At 42.6% G+C, this 27599-nt stretch overlaps 2 protein-coding genes across 4 annotated transcripts; both read left to right on the forward strand.

The window, feature by feature from the left end:
• The first annotated feature begins 568 nt into the window (after positions 1–568).
• Positions 569–17206, forward strand: Spata5l1 (spermatogenesis associated 5 like 1). Of its 3 annotated transcripts, none has more exons than XM_008849247.3 (9): positions 569–995; positions 1196–3338; positions 3954–4139; positions 7927–8085; positions 10180–10389; positions 11129–11321; positions 12511–12641; positions 13499–13624; positions 15188–17206. In XM_008849247.3, exons 2-9 carry the CDS (start codon positions 1968–1970, stop codon positions 15350–15352), a joined length of 2541 nt encoding a protein of 846 aa, XP_008847469.2. In that variant the 5' UTR covers positions 569–995; positions 1196–1967; the 3' UTR covers positions 15353–17206. The 3 variants fall into 3 exon arrangements, 2 of the variants coding, with proteins under 2 accessions (XP_008847469.2, XP_029410038.1); XM_029554178.1 differs by lacking the exon at positions 569–995 and adding an exon at positions 14882–14921 and having other exon boundaries at positions 1004–3338; positions 15188–15314; XR_003846464.1 differs by lacking the exons at positions 569–995; positions 15188–17206 and having other exon boundaries at positions 1004–3338; positions 11129–11352; positions 13499–13621.
• Positions 17207–23469: 6263 nt separating this feature from the next.
• On the forward strand, positions 23470–26498 carry CUNH15orf48 (chromosome unknown C15orf48 homolog). Its single transcript, XM_008849253.3, has 5 exons — positions 23470–23568; positions 23679–23740; positions 23886–23971; positions 24812–24872; positions 26107–26498. Exons 2-5 carry the CDS (start codon positions 23705–23707, stop codon positions 26173–26175), a joined length of 252 nt encoding a protein of 83 aa, XP_008847475.1. The 5' UTR covers positions 23470–23568; positions 23679–23704; the 3' UTR covers positions 26176–26498.
• The last annotated feature ends 1101 nt before the right edge of the window (positions 26499–27599 follow it).

The following is a 27599-nucleotide window of genomic DNA, read 5'->3' on the forward strand; positions in this document are numbered from 1 at the left end:
AGGATCTCATTCTTTAGGCCAGGCTGGCTGGATCTCACTATGTAGCTCAGGTTGGCCTGGAACTTGTCTCCAGTGTTGGGATATAGATGGGAGCCACTAGGCCCAGCTTAGAGTAGTTTTCTGCAAGACTATGTCATTGAAGGTATGATAAATGTGGATGTACAGATGGGAGAAACAATAGTGTTGAGAAATGGTCTGACTCTAAGGAGCAGGGTAGACGTTACTGGCTGCCTGGGAAAGACATATGCAGTTGTACCGAGAATGCATGAACAAGAGTTTGAAGGCTGAGGAACAGGACATCTATAACCTAAGGCAAGGACGTGCCCTTTGAGGTGGAAAGTAGAGTGAGTATTTCCTGGCACTGGGTCCCACAAGGTCAGACTACTTAGCTGCTGAGCCAGCCCCTTCTTTCTGATTTTTAGACCCTCAGAGCTCTACGGAACTAGAATAAATTTCACAAGGTAAAGGCATCATGATTGAATTACCTCACAGGTATTTTATTTACATATTCAGTAGCCAGGTTTTTCTCTAAAGTCTTTTTACTTCAGAAAAATGCAAACTGTTATTGAGAAGTCTAGAGACAAAGAGACCAGGCACTAACATGATTGAGAGAAGAAAATAGGAATGTGCAGGCCATTTTAGGACATCCTAATGCTATATATTTCTGGTGCCTTTTAAGTGTTTCCAGCATTGGAGCTGGGAAAGTATAGTGGTGATCAATTAAATTCCTGTATGTATGTGTGTGTGTGTGTGTGTGTGTGTGTGTGTGTGTGTGTCTTCTGTCTGTCTGTCTGTCTAGAAGTCCATTATACTGTATGCCATTAAGTTTGAACAGAATGAGACCAGGAATTGGCATTGGTCCGTAGATCCCAGATCCCACATTACCCTCTGTTGACAACATATTCCTATACAATCTGGGGTTATAACAACAACCTCCCAACAGGACACTATCTGCAGTATCAATGGTTGTCTTGGGAATTTGGGCTGTAGTGAAGGTAGAAGTCCATTATACTGTATGCCATTAAGTTTGAACAGAATGAGACCAGGAATTGGCATTGGTCCGTAGATCCCAGATCCCACATTACCCTCTGTTGACAACATATTCCTATACAATCTGGGGTTATAACAACAACCTCCCAACAGGACACTATCTGCAGTATCAATGGTTGTCTTGGGAATTTGGGCTGTAGTGAAGGTGGGGAAAAACAAAGGTAGGAAGATTTGAGGAGCCTCAAAAAGAAGGCACATTTTCTTGCCTCCAAATATCTGTACTTCTCTTTCAAAAAGAGATAGGAAATTAACTTCCTGATAAATAGGAAAGTGGAACTCCATATGAAAAAGGAAGAGGAAAGTAGAAAGGTGGAAAAACAGTGGGCAGTAGTAGTCTTATGTTGACAGATATTGCCTCTGTACAAGTACAGGACTTAATAGACAGTAAGCACTCGTCCTATGAACAGAAGATGTAGTGGTTAAGCTGTTGCTAAAAAATATTCAAAGTAAAATCAGAACAAATGTATTGATGTGTTACATGTGTATCAGTCTAGTTTTCCTTTTTTTCCCCTCTCAAAGGGATTTTTTGGTGCCACACCCAGTTGTGTTGATGTTTTTCTATAGAAAGCAGCTTAGGCTTCCCCCAGTGGGCTACACCACTGGTTGTAGAAAGTGTCATGTCTGTAATCTCAACTACAAGTCACTGACGACATTAGCATTTAGATCTCTAAAATACTGTGCCCATGGGTGATAGCCAGTGCTTCTTCAGAAAATGGTCTAAATGTTAATCTAAAGGGTATGTGTTGATGCTCCAGTTTGAAGACCAGGAAAAAGCATGCAGGGCTGGTGAGTGCCAGAGTATAAACCTAAAAGTCTAGTGAAGGAGAGATGATGTCCCTCGAACTCCTGTCTAGACCATCTCCTCCAGTGTGTTATGATGTCCCCCAGACTCTGTCTAGACCATTTCTTCCAGTGTTATGATGCCCCCCAGACTCCTATTTAGACCGTCTCCTCCAGTGTGTTATGATGTCCCTCAGACTCCAGTACAGAAGGTCTGCTTAAAGCCCCAAGGATGGGCAACTCGTATCAGGAAACCGAACCCAAAGTCTAGGGAGGGCAGGCGCGCAGTCTCACTTTCCCATTGGCCGTTTCGACCTTCAGTCACCGCAGCGCTTGCGCACCACCTGCTTCCGGATAGAGAACCGAGCGTTCAGTCCCTCCGTGTCCGGGTGGAATTGCCGGCTTCCGCGGCGAGGTTCTGTTGGGACATGGCCCCGGACTCGGGGCCTTTCCCCGACGGGCCGCTCCTGAAGCTGCTGCCCGCAGAGCCCAAAGACCGGGGCACCCAGCGCTGCCGCCTGGGTCCGGCCGCCCTCCGCAGCCTGGGCGCGCACCTGGGCTCGGCGCTGACGATCGCGCTGCCGGGAGGCGGCTGCTGCCTGTGCACTGCCTGGCCGCGGCGGGACGGCGCGGACGGCTTCGTGCAGCTGGACGCGCAGTGCGCGAGCCCCAGGGCCGCGGCGTCGGGGGCCGCGGGGAGCCTGCGCCTGAGCAGCCTGCAACCGGTGCCTTGCCCGCCCCTGCGGCGCCTGACGGTGTGGCCGGTGCTGCGGCCGCAGGCGGGAGCCCAGAGTCCGGTCGCGGTGCTGGAGGCCGCGCAGGAGTTGCTGCGCAACCGGCCGGTCTCCCGGGGCCACGTGCTGGCCACTCCGCCCGGCTCTCCGGGCCCGGTGTCCGCGCTGCACGTGGTCGGCGGCACGCCGGACCCTCACCCGGCCGGGCTGGTCACACCGCAGACGGTCATCGCCCTTAGCGCCGAGCCGCCGGCGCTCGCCGAGCCGCCGGTGGAGCTGCCACTGGGCGGCCTTTCGGAGGTGGCCGACGAGCTGCGGGAGCTGCTCTGCCTGCCGCTGCGCTACCCGCGCGCCCTAGCAGCGCTAGGGCTGGCGGTGCCCGGCGGGGTGCTGCTGGCGGGGCCCCCGGGAGTGGGTAAGACGCAGCTGGTGCGGGCCGTGGCTCGGGAGGCTGGCGCCGAGTTGCTGGCGGTAAGCGCCCCGGCGCTGCAGGGCGCACGGCCCGGGGAGACGGAGGAGAACGTGCGGCGGGTCTTCCAGCGCGCGCGGGAGCTGGCCCGCCGAGGGCCCAGCCTGCTCTTCCTGGACGAGGTGGACGCCTTGTGTCCCCGGAGGGGCGGCGCACAGCGAGCCCCGGAGAGCCGCGCGGTGGCACAGGTGTTGACGCTGCTGGACGGCATCCACGGCGACCGGGAGGTTGTGGTCGTGGGAGCCACCAACCGGCCCGATGACTTAGACCCAGCGCTGCGCAGGCCCGGGAGATTTGACCGAGAGGTGACTAGCCCCGGCGGGTTAAACCCTGGTATCTCTCCTCCTTGGATGAGGCCGGATTGGGGCTGTTCGTAGCGCATCTGTGCCTGATAGTCACGTAGAGTCTAATCAGAAACAGGATAGGCATTAGGGGTTCGTCTTGTTGCGCAGGTCATGAAGATGAATGATCAAGATCAGTAATGTTAATTCTTGAGGATAACAAACGTATTAAACTGTAATAGCTTTGGAATGGGAACGGAAAGTAGGATTGCCCCCAAATGTATGTTGAAATAAAAATGGAGGAAGCAGGAAAGAAGTAGAAAATAGGCATTAACTCTTCCGTTTTATTCATCCCTTGTCAGGACACTTAGCCCACAGTTGCTTCCTGAATTGTCAAGAACGTTGACTATTCAATGCTGCCTTGCCTTACAAGCTTCGGTCCTAAATTTATGGTTTAATTTCTAAGGAATAGTTTGAAGTTAGTGATTAATGCTTGAATTTCATGGCAGGATTTTAAGAAGTGATAATCACACATTTTTAGCTTGATCTTTTCAGGGTTTAAGTGGCTTTCTTCCTTATGTCATCTATCATAAAGATTTTAAGTTGTATGCTTTCATTCTGCTTTTGCTTTCCCTGTAGGTGGTCATTGGAACTCCCACACTTAAACAAAGAGAGGCAATTCTTCGAGTGATTACCTCAAAGATGCCCATCTCCGATCATGTTGATTTGGGTCTCCTTGCAGAAATGACAGTTGGCTATGTTGGCGCTGACCTGACAGCACTCTGTAGGGAGGCAGCCATGTGTGCTCTTCTTCATAGTGAGAAGGTAAGAAATACTGATTTGTGACTGCCTATGTTCATCTTCTTTATTAAAGTGGCAATTTGGGGGTAAGAGTAAATGGTAAGTATATTATCTTGGAATGGTTGGTAGCCTCCATAGCTGCTTCATGTACATATTTACTCTCAATTCCATATAAATAATATGTTTGAAGATGGGGATAAAGGACTGAGCCAGGTAGGCCTACGTAGTGAATGTTCCTCATTGCCACAGTAACTCCCTAGTGCTAAAGCCCAAAGCAGCCAGGAAGGCACTGCAGCCCCAGAAGAATCAGGCAGATTTGAATTTTGAAATTTTTAAAGCAGCTACTTATACAAAAGTTAGAAAAAAGTAGAAAACTTTCTGTATACCCTTCATCCAGATTCTGAGTAATGTCCCACCACACTGACTTGGTCATTCTTTATATATTTGACTTTACATATATGTATGTTTCTGAATCATTGGAGACTACGTGTAGCCATGATGCCCTTTACCTTTGGGAAATGCAAGTGTAATTGCTGACAAGAATTTTAGCCACTGGTGATACTTTTACCTAGTAGATCTTAATCTAGAACTATCTTCAGTCTTTGTTCTGTCCCTTTTTAAGAGCTTTTATTAGAGTTCAAGTCATCAGTCCTGTAGACGTCAGTTGATTTTGGCTGATGCTTCCTCATGGCTTACTTCATTTTGGGCAATAATAACGAAACAGTCTATTTTTCTCATCACATTATGCAGCATTCTGGCCTATAGAAGTTAACTTTGATTTCGAGGACAAGATGATGTCCGTAAGTTTTCTTCATTGTCAAGATACTGTTTTTCCCTTATTATTAATAAATATCTATGGGAAAAATAAGCTTTTCTAACCCAAGAAACAGTTGGGTTAAAGATTGTCTTTGGCATTCATATCTTAATTCATGATCAATTTAAAACTATTTAAGATATTGCCTTAAATATATTTTTCAACACTATTGATTTGAAAACCAAGTCATTTTGTATATAATAATTCCAAGTCCCTAAACCTCATCAGCAAAAGATTAATTTTAGCAACTGAGGATTCTGTAACATTTCACCTTAAGTTACAGCATCAAAATTGTTCTTTTGACTTAAGCTATAAAAGGATGATTTTTCAACTTTTCATCCTAATAAGGATCATCATCAAATTTGGTACCAATACTGCTTCAGGTTCTTTTTTTTTTTTTTTTTTCGGTCTTTTTGAGACAGGGTCTCCCTGTAGCCCCAGCTGTCCTGGAACTCACTATGTAGACCAGGCTGGCCTTGAGCTCACAGAGATCCGCCTGCCTCTGCCTCCTGAGTGCTGGGATTAAAGGCATGTGCCACCACACCCAGCTACTGCTTGAGGTTTTAATGGGCCCATGTGTAAAGGTGTGAGAATATAGGTCCTTTGTGGGAAAGGATGAGAGTTCAAGAGATGGGAAGGGAAACACATTTAGGATTCCCTCTGCTTTGAAGTTCCAGGTTTGATCTGAAGTGTCTCTGGCTTAGGTGGACCAGTCAGCTCACTGCTACTTCAGGAGGGACCTCCCTAAGTCTAGTTACCACAGGTGACGGCTGAGTTCAGAAACAACCCAGGGGAAGTGGAAGCAAGAAGGGCCAGAGACATCTGGGAAGGTAAAAAAGCTACTATAGTTATGTGCTGCAGTCTTTTCATCAAAACAGCCAATACAGAGCAGTGACAAAAATCACCTAATGATACATTTGTCAGAGTGTGTCCCTATCATTGAGCAATGACCAAAATTAAGCAGAATAGAAAAGTACAAACTTTGCTTAAGACATCACCTTAGAAATTGCAATTGTTAATATTTTGGATAATACTACTCAGAACAGCTCTACCATATGTATCCACTTTCATGATCTTGTATAAATGGGATAAGTAGTTGAAAAATGGGAATTTGTGGACAACTCAGTGCTTAGTTTATGTATCTGAGTGTTTTACCTATATGTCTGTATGTGCACCATGTGTGTTCTTGGTGCCCACAGAATCCAGAAGAGGGTGTGGAATCCCCAGGAACTAGAGTTATAGACAGTTGTGAGCTGCTGTGTGGATACTGGGAATTGAGTCCAGGTCCTCTGCAAGGGCAGCAAATGCTCTTAACTGCTGAGCCAAAAATTGCTTCAAGAAAATTGTAAAATAAAAATCTAATGTTATAGAGAAAACTGTCTTAACAGCTAGAGAGGACATGATTTGCTAATTTGGACATTTGGAGAAGGATATAAATAATCAGACCTAAAACTAGGCAAGACACATTTAGCCCAATTTCCTTCCTATAGAAAGACCAGTAATCTAAAACAGTATTCACATCAGCAAGGCAAAACCAACAACCCAAGAAAAGATACGAGTGGGCGCTTGACAATAAAATGAGTGTCAGTAAACATGAAAAGTTACTCAGCTTCTTTGAAAATTACTCCCTTTTTGTTTAAACTCTTTATTTTCAAATCATTTAAAATGTAAGCAAGCTCTTAACTTTCTTGCCCTTCCTTCTGTGTATACATAATTATGTTTTGTTTTGTTTTTTATGGGAGCCGTTTGAAAACTGGGGTTTTTGTTTTTAGTCAGTTTTGGTTTTGGCATAAGTGATGCAGGTTAGTATTCTTACGGAATAGTCGGGTTCCAGGTCTGCATCCCTCTTGGGATGCAGTAATCAGTATTGTGTCCTTAACATTCCTATATGTGGTGGCACAAGGTATCCATTGGCTCCTGGTGATACTAACTGAACAACCAGTTACAGTGGTGTCCAGTTTCTTCCTGTGGAGCTATTTTCTCATTTGCCACTGATAAGAAATCTTTGAAGAGATGCTGTGAAACGTGACAGTGTCCTCTCCTCATCAAACACTCCTGTTCATAGCCAGAATAGCTTGTACTAAAAGTTGGAAAAAAAAAAAAAAAAGGTGACCGTGATTCCATTATTTTTTCCATTTCACTCTGAATTGAGGAATTTTAATAAACACAGTGTTGAATGCCAAATCTTCCTGTCACATTATCATAATCCTAAAAGTTTATTGGAGCCTTAGTGTGAGGAACAAGAGCTTCATATTATTGGAGGGGAAGAAATTACTGTGGCTTTCTCTGAGGACAGTTTGGTAATAGCTGTAGCTGTCAAAATTAAAATCGTGTATACTCGAACTCTATAATTCCACTTTGAGGAAATTATCATGTACTTGAACATTGGGATTTTCAGTTACAGCTTTGTTTTTATAACAAGATGGTTGATGACCTAATGTTTATCAGAGGAAATAGTTAAATTACGGTACATCCAGCCAGGCATACCTTTGATCCCAGCACTTGGGAAACAAGAGACAGGCGGATCTCTGTGAGATCAAGGCCAGCCTGGTCTACACAGCAAGTTCCAGGCCAGCTGAGCTACAGGGAGACCCTGTCTCGAAAAAGCAAAGAACAAAAACCTTATTATATATGTATATCATGGTGTATTATACTCTTGTCCAAAAAGAGTGACATAGAATTATCTTAGTTGACATGAAAAGATTTCTAAGATAAGTGACACAATATGAATAATATGGTTAAATTTGCTTATCTATTCATAAGGATATGTATGTTTATTATCATAAAACATGCTAGAAAAATACATGGGAGCTGTTGGGATCCTTTGGTGTAGATGCTATTAGGAACTGGTGGGGAGATAATCAATTTTTTTGCCCTATGTATAATTTTTTAATGATAATTTATAAAAGATTTTTAAAAGGCTTTGTGCTTGTATACTACAAAAAGAGCTTACCTAATTTTTGGTTTGATTTTTCTTTTGGGGATGTCATTCTTCAGAACCAAGACAGTCCGATGATTGATGAAACACACTTTCTTGAAGCTTTTAAAAAGATTCAGCCTTCATCATTTCGAGGTATCATTGGACTGACGGACATCAAGCCTGTTGGCTGGGAGCAGATAGGTGGACTTGAAGATGTAAAACTGAAGTTGAAACAGGTAACAGTTCTAGTCAATGTAGGCAGGTAGACTGCTACAGGGGGACATTCTGAGCAGTTAGAGTAAACCCTGCACTGAAACTGCTCCTACCGTTTTACCTAACGGTCTTATTGAGCTAGACTTCTATAGACATACATCAAAGCCAGTTTTCGTGTTTCCCCATTCCTAACCCTCTTTTTTATTTTTGCTTTAAAGAGTTTATTATAATACAGAGCAGAGGTCAGCAAAGAGAGAGAGTAAATCACTGAGCCATGCAGGCTCTGCCCCATTCCTTGGTGTCACCGCAGGGTGAGAGCAGATCGTGAGCACATTTGACCTCTGTGTCCACAGGTTCTGCATCAGTGGATTCAGCCAACTATTGAATTGAACAGATCCAGACATTTTTCTTCTGATTCCCTAAACAGTACCGTGTGCCAACTATGTACAAACTATTTACATTACCTAGGTAGTAAAAGAATCTAGAGAAAATTTGAAATATATATAGGATGTGTGTAGGTTCTGTGTGAATACTATCTTCCCTCAGTGCTGGGGATTGAAACCAGGGTCTTTTCATGGGTTTGTCTCATTTAATCTGAGAGAGGTTAGCCATGCTTTCCTTTGATACTCCTTGTTGGCTTAGTTGTGAAGCTTTCCTGCCTCTCTGAGCACTCTTTTCCCTTAAATGGTGCTCCAGGAGGCTCGTGGACACCCTCTTTTTGCAGTCTAAGTTTATGAGCACAGTGTCTAAGACTGTCTTGTTTGTTTGAGCAGGGTTTCCCTGTAGCCCCAGCTGGCCTGGAACTCGCTATATAGACCACTCTTGACTTGGAAATCTGTATATATCTTGAGTAGACTTTTCTTCAGGTTAATCAGGACTACTTAGCTGCCTGCCTACTAGATAACCACAGGGTCATCACTGTATCATCACTGTATCTAAGGTCCAGCTAATCACCTCCACCTCCACACTTAGATCGCTGCCTTGGTGAATGCAGCCAGCCAGCCATCACCAGTGTCAGAAGCCATATTGTAATGCACAGGGCCAGAACTTAGTCCCTATGTAAAATGCAATTCTCTTTTATATTTCGTTATCAATTCCAGCCTTGCCATCTTCATTGCCTGTGGCAGATCCAGCCTTATGATTTTTGTAGCATGGCTCATTACAAGAGACGTCTAATTGGTCTCTTCACCTTCAGTTTCCTTTCCTTCCAGAGCATCCACATATTTCTGCAGTGCTGCCTGAAACTTTCCGGGTGTCTTATGCTCCGCCTCATCCTCCACCTAACTGCAGTCAGGGTTCCTGTTCGCTGCTGGGGGAGTCAGTTCCATGGCTTCATGCATCTCTCTTTGTAGTGTTCTTCTTGGTGCCCTTTTCAGGCCTGGCTATTTCCCTCTATGCAAAGATCTTACACTTCCTTTCTCCTTGCTTGAGGTCACTTTTGGTTCAGTAAGCTGAGCAACTTCACTCCTAAAGTTTCTAAGCCCAAGTTTCTATAGCTATAAAATGATGGTAAAACCATTTACCTTAGAGGTAGCGAGGTCTTCGGGGGTCAGTTAACATTTACTGAGTGCCTGCTTTTGGCAGGTGTCATTGTGTGTTCTAAGGATTTAGCCCTGGCTTTTGCTGACACTGTTGCAAGAGCAGAATGACAAACCCAAGATTTGGAAAGAACAGTAGTGATTTTACAAATGCTCTGAGTAAACACTAGACAGAAGCACAGACGGTGGCTAGGAAAGGAAGTTCTACTTTGGGGTGGTTAGGGAAGTCTTTAAGGTGGTACGTTTGAGCTGAGGTGTGGGAGATAAAGAATAGCCACACAGATGTTCAGGCACAGGGTAGGGTGAAAAAAAAGGCCCTAGGGTGTGAACAAGCCATGTATTGGAGAACTGGATCTGTCAGGCCTTGGAAGCAGTGTTAAGAAAGGAGTTTTGATTGGGATGCTATGGTAGTTTTGATGGGAAGTCACTAAAAAGCGTTAAGCAGGGAGGAGTGCAGTGTGACCTAGGTTCTGAGATCCTTGGCTGGTGTGCACATTTCATAAAGCTGGGAAGTGCTGAGTGAGGAGGGATTTAGGATGTGACTGTTAAACAATTCTGTTCCTCTTCGTCTGTTTACAGTGTGTTGAGTGGCCTCTGAAGTTCCCTCAAGAATTTGTTAGGATGGGCCTGACACAACCAAAGGGCCTTCTCCTCTATGGCCCCCCTGGATGTGCCAAAACCAGCCTGGTTAGAGCCCTGGCCACAAGCTGCCATTGCTCTTTTGTCTCAGTGAGCGGAGCTGACCTCTTTTCACCTTTTGTTGGAGATTCAGAAAAAGCCTTGTCTCAGGTTTGTTTCTCTCCAGTATATTTAAGTTTACTTTTGACTTTTAGTTCATGTCTCATAGATAAACCTTATTTTCAAAAGTATTGATTGACTTTTCCCAATTATAAAAGTTATACATGCTTAAGTTTAAATAAGAGCCCCCTGTAATCCCTCTACCTTTGTTCAATTTCTTCTCTGTTTTTATCTATCTACAGTTTTACTGTGATTTTTTTTTTTTTTTTAATGTGTGTAGGTATGTGCATGTGAGTGTAGGTCCCTTCAGAATCCACAAGAGAGCATTGGATCCCTGGAGCTAGAGTTACAGGCAGTTATAAACTGCCTGAAGTGGGTGCTGGGAACCAAGCTTGGGGCCTTGTAAGAGCTCTATGTGCACTTAACCACTGAGTCATCTCTCTAGTCCCTTTATCTTGATTTTTAAAATTAACTTGGTTGCTGGGTGTGAGGCAGGTCTCCTGAGTTGGGGGTTCTTTAAAAGCGGCGGGGCGGGGACTGGAGAGGTGGTGCAATGGTAAGGGCAGCCAGTACTGTTAACCATTAGCTATCACTTCAGCCCCTTAAATATCTTTTAAGAATACAAACTTTTAACTGCTACCTATCATTAGCCATTATTTTATTTCTTTATTCCTGGTTCTTGAGCACTTAAAATCTTTACTTTTCTGTTTTAAAAATTGCAAGTAGTCAAATCAAGTAGGACATAGAATCATGTGGATAGTGTGTAACATTTTTTTCCCCCTGACCAAAGGTATTTCGACAAGCAAGAGCCAATACTCCAGCAATTGTGTTTCTGGATGAAATTGATTCCATCCTGGGCTCTCGCTCAGTTTGCAGTGCAGGATGTGATGTTCAGGAGCGGGTTCTTTCTGTTCTGCTGAATGAATTAGATGGTGTGGGACTTAAGACAATAGAGAGAAGAGGAAGTAAATCAAACCAACAGGGTAAATACCAGGAGCTGGAAAAATCCAAGAGGTACTTATTAGCCAGATACACCAAAATTCAGGCCAGCATTAAATAGAATTCCTACATGGCTACTTTTCCTGTGCTGAGTTTATTTTCGAGAAGGATTTATGTAATATCATTTGAATTTGTGGCATTTTTATAGGGCTTGTAAAAATTGTGATTTAGCCAAGAAAAGTGAAAATTTTTATAATTGTATGTGAATTCTGTACTTCCTAAGAATGAGAAATGTATTTTACTTAATGGAGAAGGGAATGCATTTTCTTGTCTTAACAGCTCAGTTGAAGTAAACCACACTAGAATTAGAAGGGACCCTGAGATGGCCCAATTTCATAATGCAGGAATTCCCTATGTAGCAGCCTGTTACTCTGCTCAAAAACGTGCTGCTCTGAGGGATAAATCACTGGAGAACCTCTCTGATTGTTCAGCTCAGCAAATGATTTTGATTGTGGGCCTTGCCTTTTCTTTTAAATGTTCTTCTCTTGGGCTGGGGGGTGTAGGCCAGCTAGTAGAGTGCTGGCCTAGCATGCAGGAAGCCCCAAGTTTTATCCATTGCACCACATAAACCAGGTATGGTAGCACATGCCTATAACCCCAGCACTTGGGAAGTGGAAGCTGGGATCAGCTCAGGGCCATTCCTGCAGTAAGTATAGAGCTCCAGGCCAGTCTGGGACATGTGAGACCCTGCCTCGAAACAGAAACAAATGTTACTTCTCATCCAGGGTGTGCATAATTGCAGCTTAGGTTGTTCTGTCTTTGAAAATAAAAATAAAAAGTAAATTTCCATCTTTGAGGATATGATAGGCAAGATTTTCCAGAGTCAGACATCTCCCAATTAGTCTTTGTAAGTAGTATCTTGAGTGCATTAGGGGCACTGGCCAGGTGGTCTTTGCTAAGGTGTAAGCCTTTTCATCAGTTCTCACATGAAGAAATTTGCCTGTCAGGACTAGCCACACATTTCAGGCACACAGAGTAGCTCTGCTTAATGAGTTTATGTGCAGTGTGTTGATACTAAGAAGGTGGTCAGGATGGGGGTGTAAGCATTCTGGTCCTAAGGAAAGTTTATTCCTGTTCAAAAACAAACAGGCCTTCTGGTGTGTAACTTCACTGTGTGAAAGAGTCTTAATAAATAGCAGTTTATTGACATTACTTTGTGTTGTTTTCCTTCAGGGTGTCAAGAAGTTTTTAATCGAAATGTCATGGTTGTGGTGGCAACAAATAGACCTGATGCCTTAGATGATGCCTTGTTACGGCCTGGAAGATTAGATAAGATTATCTATGTCCCCCCTCCAGACCAAGAGGTAATCACTGTACACATTGCCTCTGCACGTTCTTGGCAGTGCGTTAGTGCACCATCCATAGTCATGATGTCTGTGCTCCAAGGAGTGTGGCTGGATTGGATTCCAGACTGGGTATAGGTGGACTTGGTGTCTGCTCTCACTGCTCAACACTGGTCTCTGAGTTCTTTCCTTGGTGGCTCTTCATAAAGTTGTCTTCCTGTCTGCACGTGCTGGATACCTGGCCCTGCTTTTAGGGAAACGTGCCAAAAGGTGGTTTCAATGCAGCAGACCCAGTGCTGAGTCTACTTGTCCTCATTATGCACTGGAATGTAGGGACCCTGAAGCATTAAAGGGACAGCAGGGGCTTTGTGGGTCAGCACCCTCACTCTTAGGAGAGTCGGTGGTGATTATGATGTGTCCAGTCAGGAAGTCCTTTGCTCTTAATGAATGCCCAGAGCCACTGGTGGGTCGTGAAGGGCTCAGACAATTGATTTATTCTTGAGCTAAATTCATTCATATCTTGGATTTTTATCAAGTTTTAAAGAGATTTAAAAAGTAAATGTCTGTGATACTTTAAATTGTGTCTGATAAACCATGCGTTTGCTTCTAAAACTGTCCTAATAGCACTATTTGTACCCAAAAGAGACGGTTACCTCATAAAGAAAAATGTTTATGTTGGCTGCTTTAAAAATTAATTATAAAAATAATAAAATTTTTCATGGTATTGTTTTCCCCATTGCCATAAGTTGATTGACTCTCAAACATATATTTTCTTTCTCTATAATATGATAGAAAATACAAATTTACAGTGTTTAATATATGAACATCAAACATAAATGTTTTAAGATTGTAAATATGTGGTTTTTATTGTATTCCAGGGCAGGCTTTCTATTTTAAAAGTCTGTACAAAAACCACGCCAATAGGTCCTGATGTTTCCTTAGAAAACCTAGCAGCAGAAACCTCTTTCTTCTCTGGAGCTGATCTTAGAAACCTTTGCAAAGAAGTAAGTTAATTAGTGAAGTAATTGTCAGTAAATTACTGTTCAAAACATTTCTGCACCCAAATCTTCATTCACTAGGAGTACTTGCTAAAAGGCTTTTATGTGACCAATACTATTGAAATGAAGCAAGATATGGCCCCTTCCCATGCAGAGCCTGCAGGCATTGACAAATGGGTACAGAGACACCCTAGGTTGTGAGCTGAGGGTTCAGAGTGCTTCGAGAACACAAAGGAAGGATGTCAGCCAGACATGGGAGTCAGATAAAGCTTTCACAGGGAAATGGAAAGCTGATAGAGAGTTAACCAGCCAAGGGAGAAAGGAACCATTTTAAGCAGAGAGCAAAAAAGGTGCAGAAAATTGGAACTAAGAGAGAACATGATGTTGAGTATTAGAGTAGAGAATGGAAGAAATGAATCAGTGGCAGAAACCAGGTCTCCTGGGTCGTTTTAAGCTACTTTATGGTGTCCAGGTTTTGTTTTGAGGCAGAAGAAGCCATTGTAGGCTTTTCTTTATCTGGAAGCTTTTACTACATATAAAATTCAGAAGAATGCACAGATCATAAGGATATAGTAAAGTGACCATACTTTGATAACTACCACTATGTCAAAAAGTAGATTATGAGTATTCCAGAATCTTCCTTGGACCACTTCCACCCACTGTCCCCTTCTGCCTCTCATGAGGGAACCACTCCCTGACACCCAACACTGGAGAATAGTTTTGCCAGCTTTTGAACTTTATGTAAGTGGAACCATGTGGTTGTATTATTTTCCAAGTGCTTTTTGAATGCAGGATTGATTGAAATGTATCTTTGGTTTCCTGTGCACTCTTAATGCCATTGCTTTATAATCGAGACTATAGTCTACATTTATTTATTTATCCATTCTTAAGTTTTTGAATGTCTGAGTTTTTCCTTTTTGTTATTATGAATTATGTTGCTGTGAACATTTTTCACATGTCTGTTGGTGAATGTTTGGAGTTTCAGCACATATTTATACATACACGTGCATACACATAAAAGTCTACGAGGAGAGGTGCTGTGTCATAAAATAAGTGTTCTTTCCCTTTATGAGCAGTGCTACCTAAAACCCTTTCCCACCCTGGGTCAATATTTCTCTGGTTTTAAAAATTATATATGGACTCAATGTGTATGCTATTCTGTACATTAATCTCCCCTGCCACCCCCCCCCCCCATTTAAGGCTAGATTGAATGTAGGAGAAATTATGGTCTAAGATGAATTTTTATTCACTTTAAATTTTTAGCTTAATATTTTTGATGGCCTGACTATTCGAATCCTCTGAGGTAAGACCAAGGGTTTTCATTCTAATTTACTATTTTCAGTTATTCTTGATTTAAAAATAAAACAAATTAAGCCAGGAGTGGTAGCACACACCTTTAATCTCAGCACTTGGGAGGCAGAGGCAGGCAGATCTCTGTCTGTTCAAGGCTAGCCTGGTCTACATAGTGAGTTCCAGGTGGGGCTACAGGGAGACCCTGTCTCAAAAAGACCAAAAAACAAACAAACAAAATGAAGCAAATTAACCACTCCTGTTGCTTGTCTCTTACAGGCTGCCTTACTTGCTCTACAGGAAAATGGACTAGAAGCAGCCACAGTGAAACAAGAGCACTTCCTACAATCACTTAGGACTATGAAACCATCCTTAAGTCAGAAGTACTTGACCTTGTATGAAAACTTATTTAAGAAAGAATTTTCCAATTTGGAAGCTCCTTAAAAATTACCCTTTATGTAGTTCACATGAATTGGAATGTGAACTTGCTGGTAGTTTGCAACTTCACACTTTTAGAGTCTGTGTATTAAGAGAGACCGACAGAGACTTGGCTTGACAAGCTAAGGATCATCTTATTTCCAGAAGGTATATTAAAATACTGTAAGAAATATATGTGTATGGTTTTGTTAGGGTAATTGTTTTTAGTTTATTTTTTGTAACTTTGAAATAATTTCATGGTCACAGAAAAGTTGCAAGAATAGGAGGAAGAACTCTTGACATTCTCTAACCCAGATTCACCAATCTTTAGTATTTTGTCACATTTGTTTTCTCCCCCTCCTCTACACACACAACTTCTGAACACTTTGAGAGTCTAATAGATGTGTGAGAAATGTATCATCAGGCAGCTTTGTTATGAGCATCATAGAGTAGTTTGGTTATTCAGAGATAGCCACAGCATCGGGAGACGATACCATACTAGGGGCTTGCTGTCTTATGCGCTTGTCGTGGACTGAAGCATGCCAGTCTTTGTGACTATGTGCATCACGCTCCAGCACTGCCGCAGTAGTCAGTGTGTGTCTTACAAATAAAGTTGTCTTATTTTACAGTTTACTGACCAAACTCAGGAAGTTGACATGCTATTGTAATATATCATCCAATGACTTTCATTCTGTCCCAGTGACGGCCTGTATAGTAAATTTTTTCCACCAGAGGGCCCAGTCTAGGATTACACATCAAATTGAGTTGTCCCCTGTCTTTGGCTTCTTAACTTGACAGTTCTTCACTCAGTCCTTCTGGACTGTGACATCTTTGAAAAGTGTAGACCAGTTACTTTGTATCACAGTCGATCCTGGGTTTGTGTTTGTCAGAGGATTCTTTGTTAGGTTTTGCATCACTGATGGAATATTCATGGGTGGCTCTCTTCCTTAGTATCCCAGCTGGAGACAGGTGCTGTCTACATTGTTGGCGATTCTAATTTTGATCACTATTTATTATATTGTATGGTGTATACTTTTTTTAACCTTTCATAATTATAAGTAATTTTTAAGGCATAGATTTGTTTGTTTGTTTTTTCCTTTACAGAAGCAATTACAAACTGAAAATCTTGGTATTTAGCCTTCTAGTCCTTAATGGACATATAGATACTTGTGTTTAAACCAAAAGATAATGCTGCTGCAAGACTTTTATGTATTTTCCTCAGCAAGTAGCTGGTAAACATCTCATTAGACCATTCATGGTGGTGTCTAGGTGCTGGAAGGTACAGTGAATGAGGCAGACATGGCACAGACATCACACAAATCAGTGGATTCAGTGATGGTGGGAAGTACTTCACAGAAGTGTGGGGTGCCAGGACAACACGGGACCCAGAAGCTGGTGGAGGGTGCCTAGGTCTGGCTACAGATTACTTAGGGAAAGATTTGCACAGTTTACAGGTGTGAAATAAAATTCTAACCACTAACTCTGATTTTGAGTAAAGGGAAAATCCTTAAACACTTATTAGGGTTTTGATTATTCATGTTCCTGCCGTACTATACCTGGTAAACCCCAGTGCAAGCCCCTTCACTTCTGTGAACCTCTTGTTTTATCCTTGAAAACCTTGCTAGTAGTCAAGCTGGAAATAAATTTACCCACACTGACTCAGGCTGAATTGATTTGAAAATACCTTTGAAATGGTAATTATAACAAATACTATAATACATTTTATATTAAAATTATGTAATATAATGAAATATGGCCATTGTATTCATTATCATTCTAATTTAGTTCTGTGTTCTCAGTAGAACTTTGGAAGCCTTTGGAGACCATGTTTTTGCTGTCACTGAAAATGTCCAATAAATGGAAAAATATGATTAGCAAGTTCTTTGATTCAGTTTCCATGATTTGAAGATTGCTCTAGACAACTTCCAAGACCCTTTTTGTTTGTTTGTTTGTTTGTTTGAAGCTTTTGCAATTTCATTAGAATCTTAAAAATCCTCAGGGCAGATGAGCTGGTAATCTTGGCAGCTGCCTTGAGGAGGTGAATGGTGGGAAGAAGGAAAGAGCCGTGGAAGCCATGCAGGTTTAGAGCCTGCATGGAGGTCAGACACGCAGCTGACTCGCAGCCACATGGCTGGGAGAAGGAAGCTTTAGAGAAAAAGTGACAAACTACAAGTTGCTAGGGGCAACCCAAAGCCTTAAAGCATGTTTAGTAAGAAAGACATGAAGAAGAAAAGGAGAAATTACACCTTCCTGAAGAGTTCAGGAAAGCAGACAGACTTACAGGGACCTACATGACTGTGGCTGGTCTGGTCCGGAAGGTCTGCAGAGATCTATGCCAGTTCCAGGCAGGAAATATTCGCTACCTCATTAATGCACCAGGTATTCTGCCCATCTATTTAGCATAACTTAAAGTGAACATGCCTTCCTAGGAGTGGTCCTACCACCAGGTAATTGACCAGTGAGACTGGAACAGTGGTCCTCCAACTGATAGACTAACATACTCTAACATTCCCCTCCTCTGAAGAGATAACCCTAAAATCTTTTCGGGATTAGATAAGAGCTCCCAAATACTTTTAGCCAAGAAAGAAACTGGCTGCTTTTCTTTGGGGTCTTTTTACCCCAACTGCCTAGCCAATTCCTACTTCCTTATCATACCACCGTCTGAAGGGGTTACTCAAATTGCTGATAGGGAATCAGGACACAGACAGCTCTGGCTTCTTCCATGTTGAACAGGGATGTAGGGTGAGGCAATTGGGGTACCCCCTCAGAAGGTCTATCTAAAAAACTCCCAAATTCCATAACTATAGGGAGAAAAGAAAGTCCTTGACTGGTGCCCAGGAGATGTAGAGGAGAAGTAAAGGCAAGAGTAGTTAAGTTCTAGACAGGGAACCAGAAAAAAAGTCAGAACAGGGCAAATTTCAAATGTTCAAATCAAAGTCCATTGGAATTTCTTGACAAGAGCTTCCAAAAGCATCCATCAACTGGTTTCCTCTTTTATTTTCCTTTTGGCTGCCAAGGCTGGACTCAAGAGTGATGAACTCAGGATTTGATAGCTGTTAGAATGGCTAGGATCAGTTCCCTCTTAAATGTCCTCTATAGGGAGAGTAAACAAATTTAGCCATCATTTAATTTTCAGGCTAGAACAGTCGTGGGTTGTCTCCCTCATCTGTAGGTGGGCACTATAGTATTGCAGACCAAGATTTGAAGCTTTACACCTGAGCAGCATTTTCTTGTTAAGAACAAAATCACTGCTGAGAAATAATTGTCTAACATTTTACCTGGAGTGAAGTCTCATGTCTGGGAAATGCAATCCTTTGGACTCTTAAAGAAATATACTGGTCACTTTAATTTTTGGTTATACTTTCCTTTTGGGTGTTTAAGACCACACAGTTGGCCCAAATAAACCAATTTACTTTAAGGTCAGTTGAGGATCTGGTCCTCAGGGGTCACATGGGCTTGGGAGGAGCCCCTGGCTTCTTAGGCTTTTCTTTTACCAGTTCCATCTAAGTCAACGGTCCTGCTTGACTGTGACTAGCTTCACTTGGAAGCATGGAGGAAATGTTTCCTCTGTGTTGACCCTCCTCTTTGTAGACTGGACACTGGCTCAAGTCCATCTTGTGGGGTCTCCATAGCCTCCCTGGACAAGAGGACAGGTGACTCACAACAGTTACAGGACATTTCGAGAGATGTTCCATAGCCCCCTGGAACTTACTTGACATTGGAGGGCAAGGAACAAAAACTGTCCTTTAAGTCCCTCTGATCAGATTAATATAGGTCTCAAAGTATGGCTATTAAACACCCAAGAAGGTTAGTTACACCAGTCTGGTACTTTTAGTTACCATGTGCCATGTAGATAAAGCTTGGGAAAAAAACAAACATTCTTAGATAAACCTTGACTAGACATCCTTAAACTAGTTGACTAAGCTATGACCTTAGAAATTTTAAGATTAACTATATATTATTTTTGTGTCATCCTTGTTATAACAAACCTACATAGACCTTCAGCACTTGCTTTGGCATTCTCATTTTTTCTGTCTATTCTGGAAATATACAGCCATCATAATTTTCATAAATAAATCCTTCTTAATAAAATATCCCCATTCTCATATCTTTCTAACATCTTTTAACTTTCCATCTTCTTTCTTAATAACCATGAGACTTAATAACATAAATAAATTTTCCATCTGTTGCAAGAATTCTCTTCCTGGGGATACTAAGCAATGTTTACCCCCTTTCTAAGGTTCTGGTGTCAAACCAATGTTTGATTACATTAAAGTTCACCCTGGGGAACCAATGAATTTACAGTTTTTACTTACAGATATGAGTGAGGAGTTACTGACATATATGGGGGGCCCGAGAGTACTTGCACTGGAAAGCCTTTACCCAACATGTATGTTGACTTTTTATAACCTCATGGGTCAAATCCTCTTTTCCAAGCTTTCCCAAGGTTATGTACTATAATCCTTCCCAAATGCAGATTATTTGCAATTAGGGCAGAATTACATACAGCTGGCTGAGAAGAGCGGCTGGATGCTCAGGTGAGGGTTCAATGACCCTGCTTACCCCTCTTTTAATGAAGGAACACAACTGTCAATAAGCCCAGTTGTGATGATCTTTAGCAAGTAGACACAGCTGAAGTCATGAAGATGGCAGCTATTTGGCTCAGAAGAGAGTGCTGTGCAGCATCACATTAAAAGAACATGGAGTCTAAATTACACACATAAGATAATGTAATAAGTTAATATTACCCGTGTACACACTGCGCTTTCTAAGTTCCCAGGTAAACCTTATAGAAAACACAAAACAATACAACTTTTTTACCGTACATAGTTTAGAGTGTCTACCAAAATCTTGCTTTAGGTGAAAGAAGCAAGTGGTACATAATTAAACATTATCAAATTGATGTTTACAACCTCCAGCATAATAAATTAAGGAAAACTGCCATGCTTTAGTTCCTGACTGAGGAATTCTAGGCAGAAGATCCTCTGTCCTCTCCATCAACTGTAAGTTGTCTTTTTTTCAAAATCGATCCTGTTGGTTTTTCATTAAAGTAGTTAAATTTATCTTTGTATTTACTATACATTTACATTAGTCTGTGTTAGTGACTTTCCTCATGATTGTGACCAAATAGAGAATCCCATTAACTACCTTTACTATAGACAGTAACACCCTCTGTTGAAATTAGTTTACGCCTTAGCTGTTCTCAGCTGCACAGTGCCTTTACTCTTAGGCTGTTTTGTTGTTCTCCTTTTGTTGTTCTTTTTCTTGTCACAGGGTCCAAGACCATTTTTTAAGAAGTGGTCTATCTCCCACTCCCTTAAGATCTTTTTTCCCCTTCCCACCAATGGTCCCTTTGTAATTTCCAATATTCCACAGGTACTCCAAATTAAATACACAACTTAAAGACCTGATGCTAAGATCCACATATAAGCGAGAATGTATGATATGTGTCTTTCTGGGTCTGGGTTACCTCACCATCCTCTTACCCGAAAATTTCATGATTTCATTTTTATTTATAGCTGAATAAAATTCCATTGTATATGGGTGCCAAATTTTCATTATCCATACTTCAGTTGATGGACGTTTAGGTTGTTTCCATGTCAGCTATGAACATGGATGAGCATGTGTCTCTGTAGTAGGAAATTGAGTCCTTTGGGTGTATGCCCAGTAGTGTACTGAAAAGTGCTATGCATGCTTCTGGGGGTGGGGGGGGTCAACAGTCTTATTCAGCTGTGAACCCTGTGAATGATAATAATGGCTGGCATGGCAAGATGCCCATGGGTACAAGAGTGGCATAATGTTAAGGGGTAATAAATTGCTTTCTGATTGGACTTAAAGCTCACTCCAAGGGAAGAAACATCCCTAGTTCTGCAAATCTGGCCAAGAACTCAAAGCCCTGAGGTGAACCTACTACTATTATTTTGATAAATGGACATAGTATCAAACTACCCTCTTAATTCATGTCTCTCTACCTGTACATCAGTGCAGTTCTCATACCTCATTGGAGAAGTTTCTTTTTGCAGTGAGTGGACCGTGATAGAAACTCACAACTAGTCAAAGTGCCTAGAATAAGTACCAGTGGAATACTCAGCCACAAATAAGACCACACACACACACATTTTTCCCTTCCCCCTCCAAGGCTTAAGGACCATCTAGGAAGAGGGAGCATAAAGATTCTAAGAGCCAGAGGTCTGGGAGGACCAGAGCAAAATAATGTCTTCTGGATGCAAGAGGATCATTCTACTTATGAACTCATAGCAGCTGCAGCTGCCTGCACAAGATCAAGCCAGTCAACATTCTAGCATGGACCAGGAAGGGGTTCCCCAGCCCCCACCCCCAAACCGAGGAGCTATTGACAGTTGATGGCTTCTGAGAGAGGAGGGTCAGTTTTCTTTCAGGATGTGGCCCTTGGTAGGTCAACTGTGCTCCAGTGCCTGGCCCACACCCATGAGTATGTGGGCAACACAAATTGCGCTCAATGGACTATTTTTATAAAGGGGTGCAAAATGGGGGGTGGAATTGGGGGAGTAGAGGGAGGGAATATCATCAAAATACATGTATGAAATTCTCAAGTAGAATTTTTAAAAAGATGCTGTCTTTTTGCTCAGTGTGCCTGCACACATCTGTGATTCCAACACTCATGAGCCTGAGGCAGGAGGATCTTGAGTTTGAGGTCTTGGGCTATGTAAAGACCTTGCCCTAAAAAAATATTTCTTTTACAGGTTGAGCTTCAAATGTGTGTGCATTTCTTCAGGAAGGGTCTTATACTGGGAATTTAACCCAGGCTGAAGGATGATCTAACTTTGACAATGTGATGTAATGTCATCTACAAATATGTTGAGCCACATTCATAGCTATTCTAGGGCACACACAGCCTGAAGGCCACAGGTTGCACACTCAGGCACATGTTAGCCTAGTGCTTTATGTGTATGGATGAGTGTATTACCTGCATGTATGTAAGTGCACCCGTGTCATACAATGCCTGTGGAGGTCAGAAGAGGTTGTCAGATCCCCTGGAATTGGAGTTACGGATGGTTGTTAGCCGCTATGTGGGTGCTGGGAACCAAACCCAGGTCATCTGCAAGAGTAGCCAGTGCTCTTAACTGCTGCGCCATCTCTCCAACCCCCCATCTGTAAATAATTTTAAAATGTTTAAAGGCTCTTATTCTTAGTAGCAAAGAGAAGGATGCAGTGAGTTCTGGTGCTGGGAGCCAGATCTGTGTTCTGATTTTGTCAGCACCGCTCACTAAGATGTTTGCCTTGAACATCTCTGAGACCTACCGACTATCCACCTTGCAGAATGGTTGGAAGAACGCAGCTCAGTGTCTGGCTCACCGCCACCGGCTTAGTGAAATTATTTCCAAGGAAAACTGTGATCAGAGGCTGATGAGTTAGAAGGGGACCCGAGGACAAGCCAGCAGTCTGACTCCTCAGCAGAAATGGATGTTTGGAAACTTCCGCAGTTGAATTTTGTTTCTTCGCCCTTAACCATATATATAATTAATAGAAGGAATGAGGACACTGTGGGTGTTACTCTGAAATGAACTTTACAATTGCTTTTTAATAATCGCCACATGTGTGCCTCGCCACGTTTTAGAACCTTTATATGGTTCACTTAATTCTAATTTACCCCCTGCTCCTGGAGGCTCTCCTGGGACTCACACTGCCTCTGTCAGCCCCAGGGCTGCTGCGCCCTCCCACCCCACCCCTGCTGCTGCTTTTTTCATGTCCCCCTTTTAAATGAACTTTACAATTGCTTTTTAATAATCGCCACATGTGTGCCTCGCCACGTTTTAGAACCTTTATATGGTTCACTTAATTCTAATTTACCCCCTGCTCCTGGAGGCTCTCCTGGGACTCACACTGCCTCTGTCAGCCCCAGGGCTGCTGCGCCCTCCCACCCCACCCCTGCTGCTGCTTTTTTCATGTCCCCCTTTTGGAAGCATTAGGTGTCTTTCGTCCAACTGTGGCCATCAGTGCTCTGTCCTTGGCTTCAGACTCCCTTTCCGCTCCCTGGATCCAGAACCTCACAGCCTGGGTTGCAGGTGCTAGGGCGAAGGGACCGCCGGTAAGGACCGCGGTCAGCGGCCGCGCCGCGCTCTGCGTCCTGCAGAGGGCGCCCGCGAGCTAGCCGAGGGCGAACCCGGTCTGTTCTGAGCCCGCGTGACCACAGCTCCCGCCCTTGCCTGGCGGTTGGTATTTAAGGGACCGGCTCCGGGTGCTGGCATCTCCTGCCTGCCCAGGTGCGTCGCCGTCTCCGCGGAGCATGCCCTCCCCGCCCCCTGGCTGGGTACCACAGGCTTGGGTCCTAAGGAGGATGTCACTGATTCACGTCTTGAATGGTTTCTTCTAGATTTGGAATTCTTCTCGGAAGTCATCATGGGCGTTTTCCAAACCTTGATGAAAAGGAAGGAAGTAAGTTTTTCAAGCAAATTGAAAAATCTTGACTGAAAGTGTTCATTTTTAAAGAGGAAAAGACACTGAAGGTATTGAATGTCTTTGAAAATTTTCTCGTATTTCGGAGGTTTTATACCGAATTTATCCATCTGTTATCCCTTAGCTCATTCCTTTGGTGGTGATCACCGCCGTGGCCGCAGGCGGAGCCTCCTCTTTCGCCCTATATGCCCTGCAAAAAACCGACGTGATGTAAGTACACCAAGTCCTTCTGTATTAGAACGTTTGGGCCACCAGTTCTGTAAACAAGAGTATCAAAAGTGTGGGCTTAGAGTTGACTGAAAAACACCTGGGTATTGGAAAGACTTAAATTGTGGCACCTGTCTGTTATGTCTGAACAGGCCCCACTCTCCTGCAAGGAGGTAAAATTTGTTTTCTTTGTAAACTTAAGTTTTGTGAAATGTAGTGTAATGAAATCATTGTTGAAATCATTGTTGGGGTGGGGGATACATATCACCACACTTAATTATTTTAACTTTCAAAATTTCAACTTAAAAAAGTTCTTTCCTAGTATAGTAGAATTGATGCATTTCATCTGTCTGCAATGAACCCTATTTTCTCAACTTTGGATAAAAGAATAAAAAGCCATGTCTCATGGGATATGAAGAAATGAAACTGGCTGTGAGTTGTCCAGAGCTGGAGAGGGCAGTAACTCTAAGAACAGGCGAAGAGGCAGTGCCTAGAACCAGAGCCTATACGCCTCAAGCCTGGCCCCTCACCCCTCCCAGAAACCCGACTAAGACCTCAGCCTGGCACTTTCCATTGCTACCTGTCTGTGGGAGCAGTCTCCAGACCTGCCCTGCAAATAGTCTCCTGCCCTACCCTGCAGAGGAACAGTTCTTTAATAACGGAACCCACCCATGAAACTCCCTTAGTGGATCCTCTGTCAGCTTCAGCTATTACTGGTTCCTGAGGTTGATGGATGACTGCCCCTCAGTGTGGGGACTAGGTTGTCTCCAGCAACTTTTTGTCAGCATCCATCAGAGTTTAAATGGATTTGCTTTCATTTAATAAGTCTTCCTTTATTTTTAGTCTTGACCGAAAAAGAAATCCAGAACCTTGGGAAACTGTGGACCCTACTGTGCCAACAAAGGTATTGCTGAATTTAAAGCAAGTGATTGACAGACTTTACCACCTCTGTCAGTAAAACCTTACACTTTAGAATGCCATTTAATGTCGCTTTGATGATAGTGGAATAGAGTTGTGGAGATTTAGTGCAAACCCTTACTCTGTTAGTCAGAGATGACTTTAGATGCTTTGGCTTCTCTGAGGCTCTCAGAATCTGTAAAATGAGCTTGATAATGTGACTTTTCCTCACAAGTCAAAGAATTAAAATAAAACACACAGAGCTGTTTAGCCCACTGCTTGGTCCGTATTTTGCATTCAAATAAAAACCTTTATTGTTATTAGAATACATTATCTCATTTTTCCATTGCTTACTTAAAATTAATATGAAGTGTGTTGTGGTTTCACAGGAGTACATATCTCCCAGTGAAAACTATTATTCACTCAGTATTAAAAGACCATTACAAAGGTTTTACCTTTTGTGCATTTTTTTGTTTATTAGTGTGTGTGTGGGGGGGGTGCATGTGCCATGACTCTCATGTGGAAGACAGAGGACAAATGGGGTGTCATTTCTCTTCTTACACTTTGTGGATTCCAGGAATTGAACTCAGGTTGTTGTGCTTGCCTTTACCCACTGAGCCATCTCACCAACCTGGGTTTTATTTTTTATAATTTCAATAGGCTGGAGACTAGAAATACTGCGTTAGGATGAACAGTAATTAGAAATATCAGCAAACTTTAAAAACATCAACACTGTGATAACATTTAACCCAGTGAAGGGCATCCCAGATACCTGCACATGTCTCCCAGGTGCTGAGCAGTGAGGGAGAGTGGGGGTGTCCAAATGAGGACGGTCCTCAGCTCTCTCCCTTCCCTGTGTTCTTTACTGTCTTCATTAAGCTACTGCCATGAGGAAACTTTAAAGGCTGTGTGCCTAGCCCTGTGCTAGGAACATTGTGCATCCACTTTGAAGGAACAGACATACCTTTTGAATTTAAATGCTACCTCGGCAAATTAAAAAATCTGGATACTATTAATGAAAGTAAGACAAATATATGACTGTTTTCTCTGGTCTCATAACATAGAAACCCAAGGGCTTTTTAGGGGGTGGAATGCTAGAAATCAGTGCAGTTTACTCTTTTGTGCTTGTTTCAGAGATGAGCAGAGATGTTTTTCCTTAAGGGAGTGTGGACCAATCCCCAAAAGGGATACAAATGTGGAGAGCAAACCTTTAACAAAACACTTTTATTTCTTTTTTAAAGCTTATAACGATCAATCAGCAATGGAAACCCATTGAGGAGCTGCAGAAGGTCCGGAAGGCATCCAGATGAGCCCGCTTGGCCTCTTCCAATGAATGCTCTATGAATCTAGTGGAAACATTTCTGCACAAACTAGATTTTGGTACCAGTGTGCGGAATTGCTTCTGCTACATTTCTAGGGTTTGCCTACATTCTGTGGACTCTGCATAAGCAATTAAAGGAAGTACATAGTCCAAAAATAATTTTCTGTGTTTATTGTTGTAAATTTAAATTTACATTTGAAATTTTACATTTATGATGTATTCCCTGAAATGTATAAATGTGTGTAAATTAGATTATCTGTAATAAAATACTACTTCTGCATTTGTGCAAGATGTCTAAAAAATTAAATAACTTAAAATAAGGAACACTTTTAAAAATATTTTATGTGTATGAGTGTTATTGCCTGCATGTATGTAAGTGCACCTGTATTGTGAATTGTCCTCGGAATTAGGAGAGAGGGTATCAGATCCCCTGGAACTGGAGTTACAGATGGTTGTTAGCCACCATGTAGGTGCTGGGAATTGAACCCAAGTCCTCTGCGAGAGCTGAGCCATCTCTTCAGCCCTGAGGAACACCTTTTTATGGGAGAAAGCAGATCTCAAAGCTCAAAACTTCATCTTTTAAACAATATCAGGTACACATTTCTAGATTTTTTTTTTCTAAGTTCTTGCATCCCCAAAATGCATTGAGCATCTGTTTGCAATGAGCAAACACAAAATTTGGAGGGATATGATTAAGAGCTGGTGAGTACAGGAGAAAAGGAAGTGGAGACAGGTGTGAGGCCTACCTGAGGACTGTGGGTGAACAGGAGTGCAGGGCACCCAGAGATCAGTCCCACAGATGTCAGTGTGAACTGTGCCGCTCCTGTGAGGACTGGGAGTGGGGGCTGGGAAGGTTTGACCAGCATCCCGCAGAGTCTGTCCTGCTCTTCTCTGTGACCAACAGTGGCTTGTAAATGAGGTGCAATCATACCCAGCATGCCCCTGGGGTTCCCTTGACTACTCTTTTAAAAAATGGAATCGACAAGTAGGAAGCTTTCCTTTTTTTTAATTTTTATTTTCTGTTTATGAATATATTGCCTGTATGTAAGTGAGTGCACTGGTGTCATACAGTGCACGGAAGTCAGAAGAGGGCTTCGGAGTCCCCTTGAATTGGCATTAAGGATGGTTCATAGCCGCCATGTGGGTGCTGGGAATCGAACCCAGGTCCTCTGCAAGAGCAGTCAGTGCTCTTAAGCATTTAGCCATCTCTCCAGACCCAGGAGGCTGCTTTTCATTAACTGTAAAATAAGTTGAGATAGAATTCACATTTCATAGTAGTCATTTAAATTGCACAGTTTGGTGTTTTATTATATTTATGAAGTTGTGCAATCATCTTCATCAAATTCTCAAACATTTTCATTACTCTCAAGAGAACCCTGTGCCCGTGAGCAATCACTCCACTATCCCTGACCC

Source organism: Nannospalax galili, unplaced genomic scaffold (assembly GCF_000622305.1).
Source record: "Nannospalax galili isolate Female #2095 unplaced genomic scaffold, S.galili_v1.0 scaffold891, whole genome shotgun sequence".
NCBI classification, from domain to species: domain Eukaryota; kingdom Metazoa; phylum Chordata; class Mammalia; order Rodentia; family Spalacidae; genus Nannospalax; species Nannospalax galili.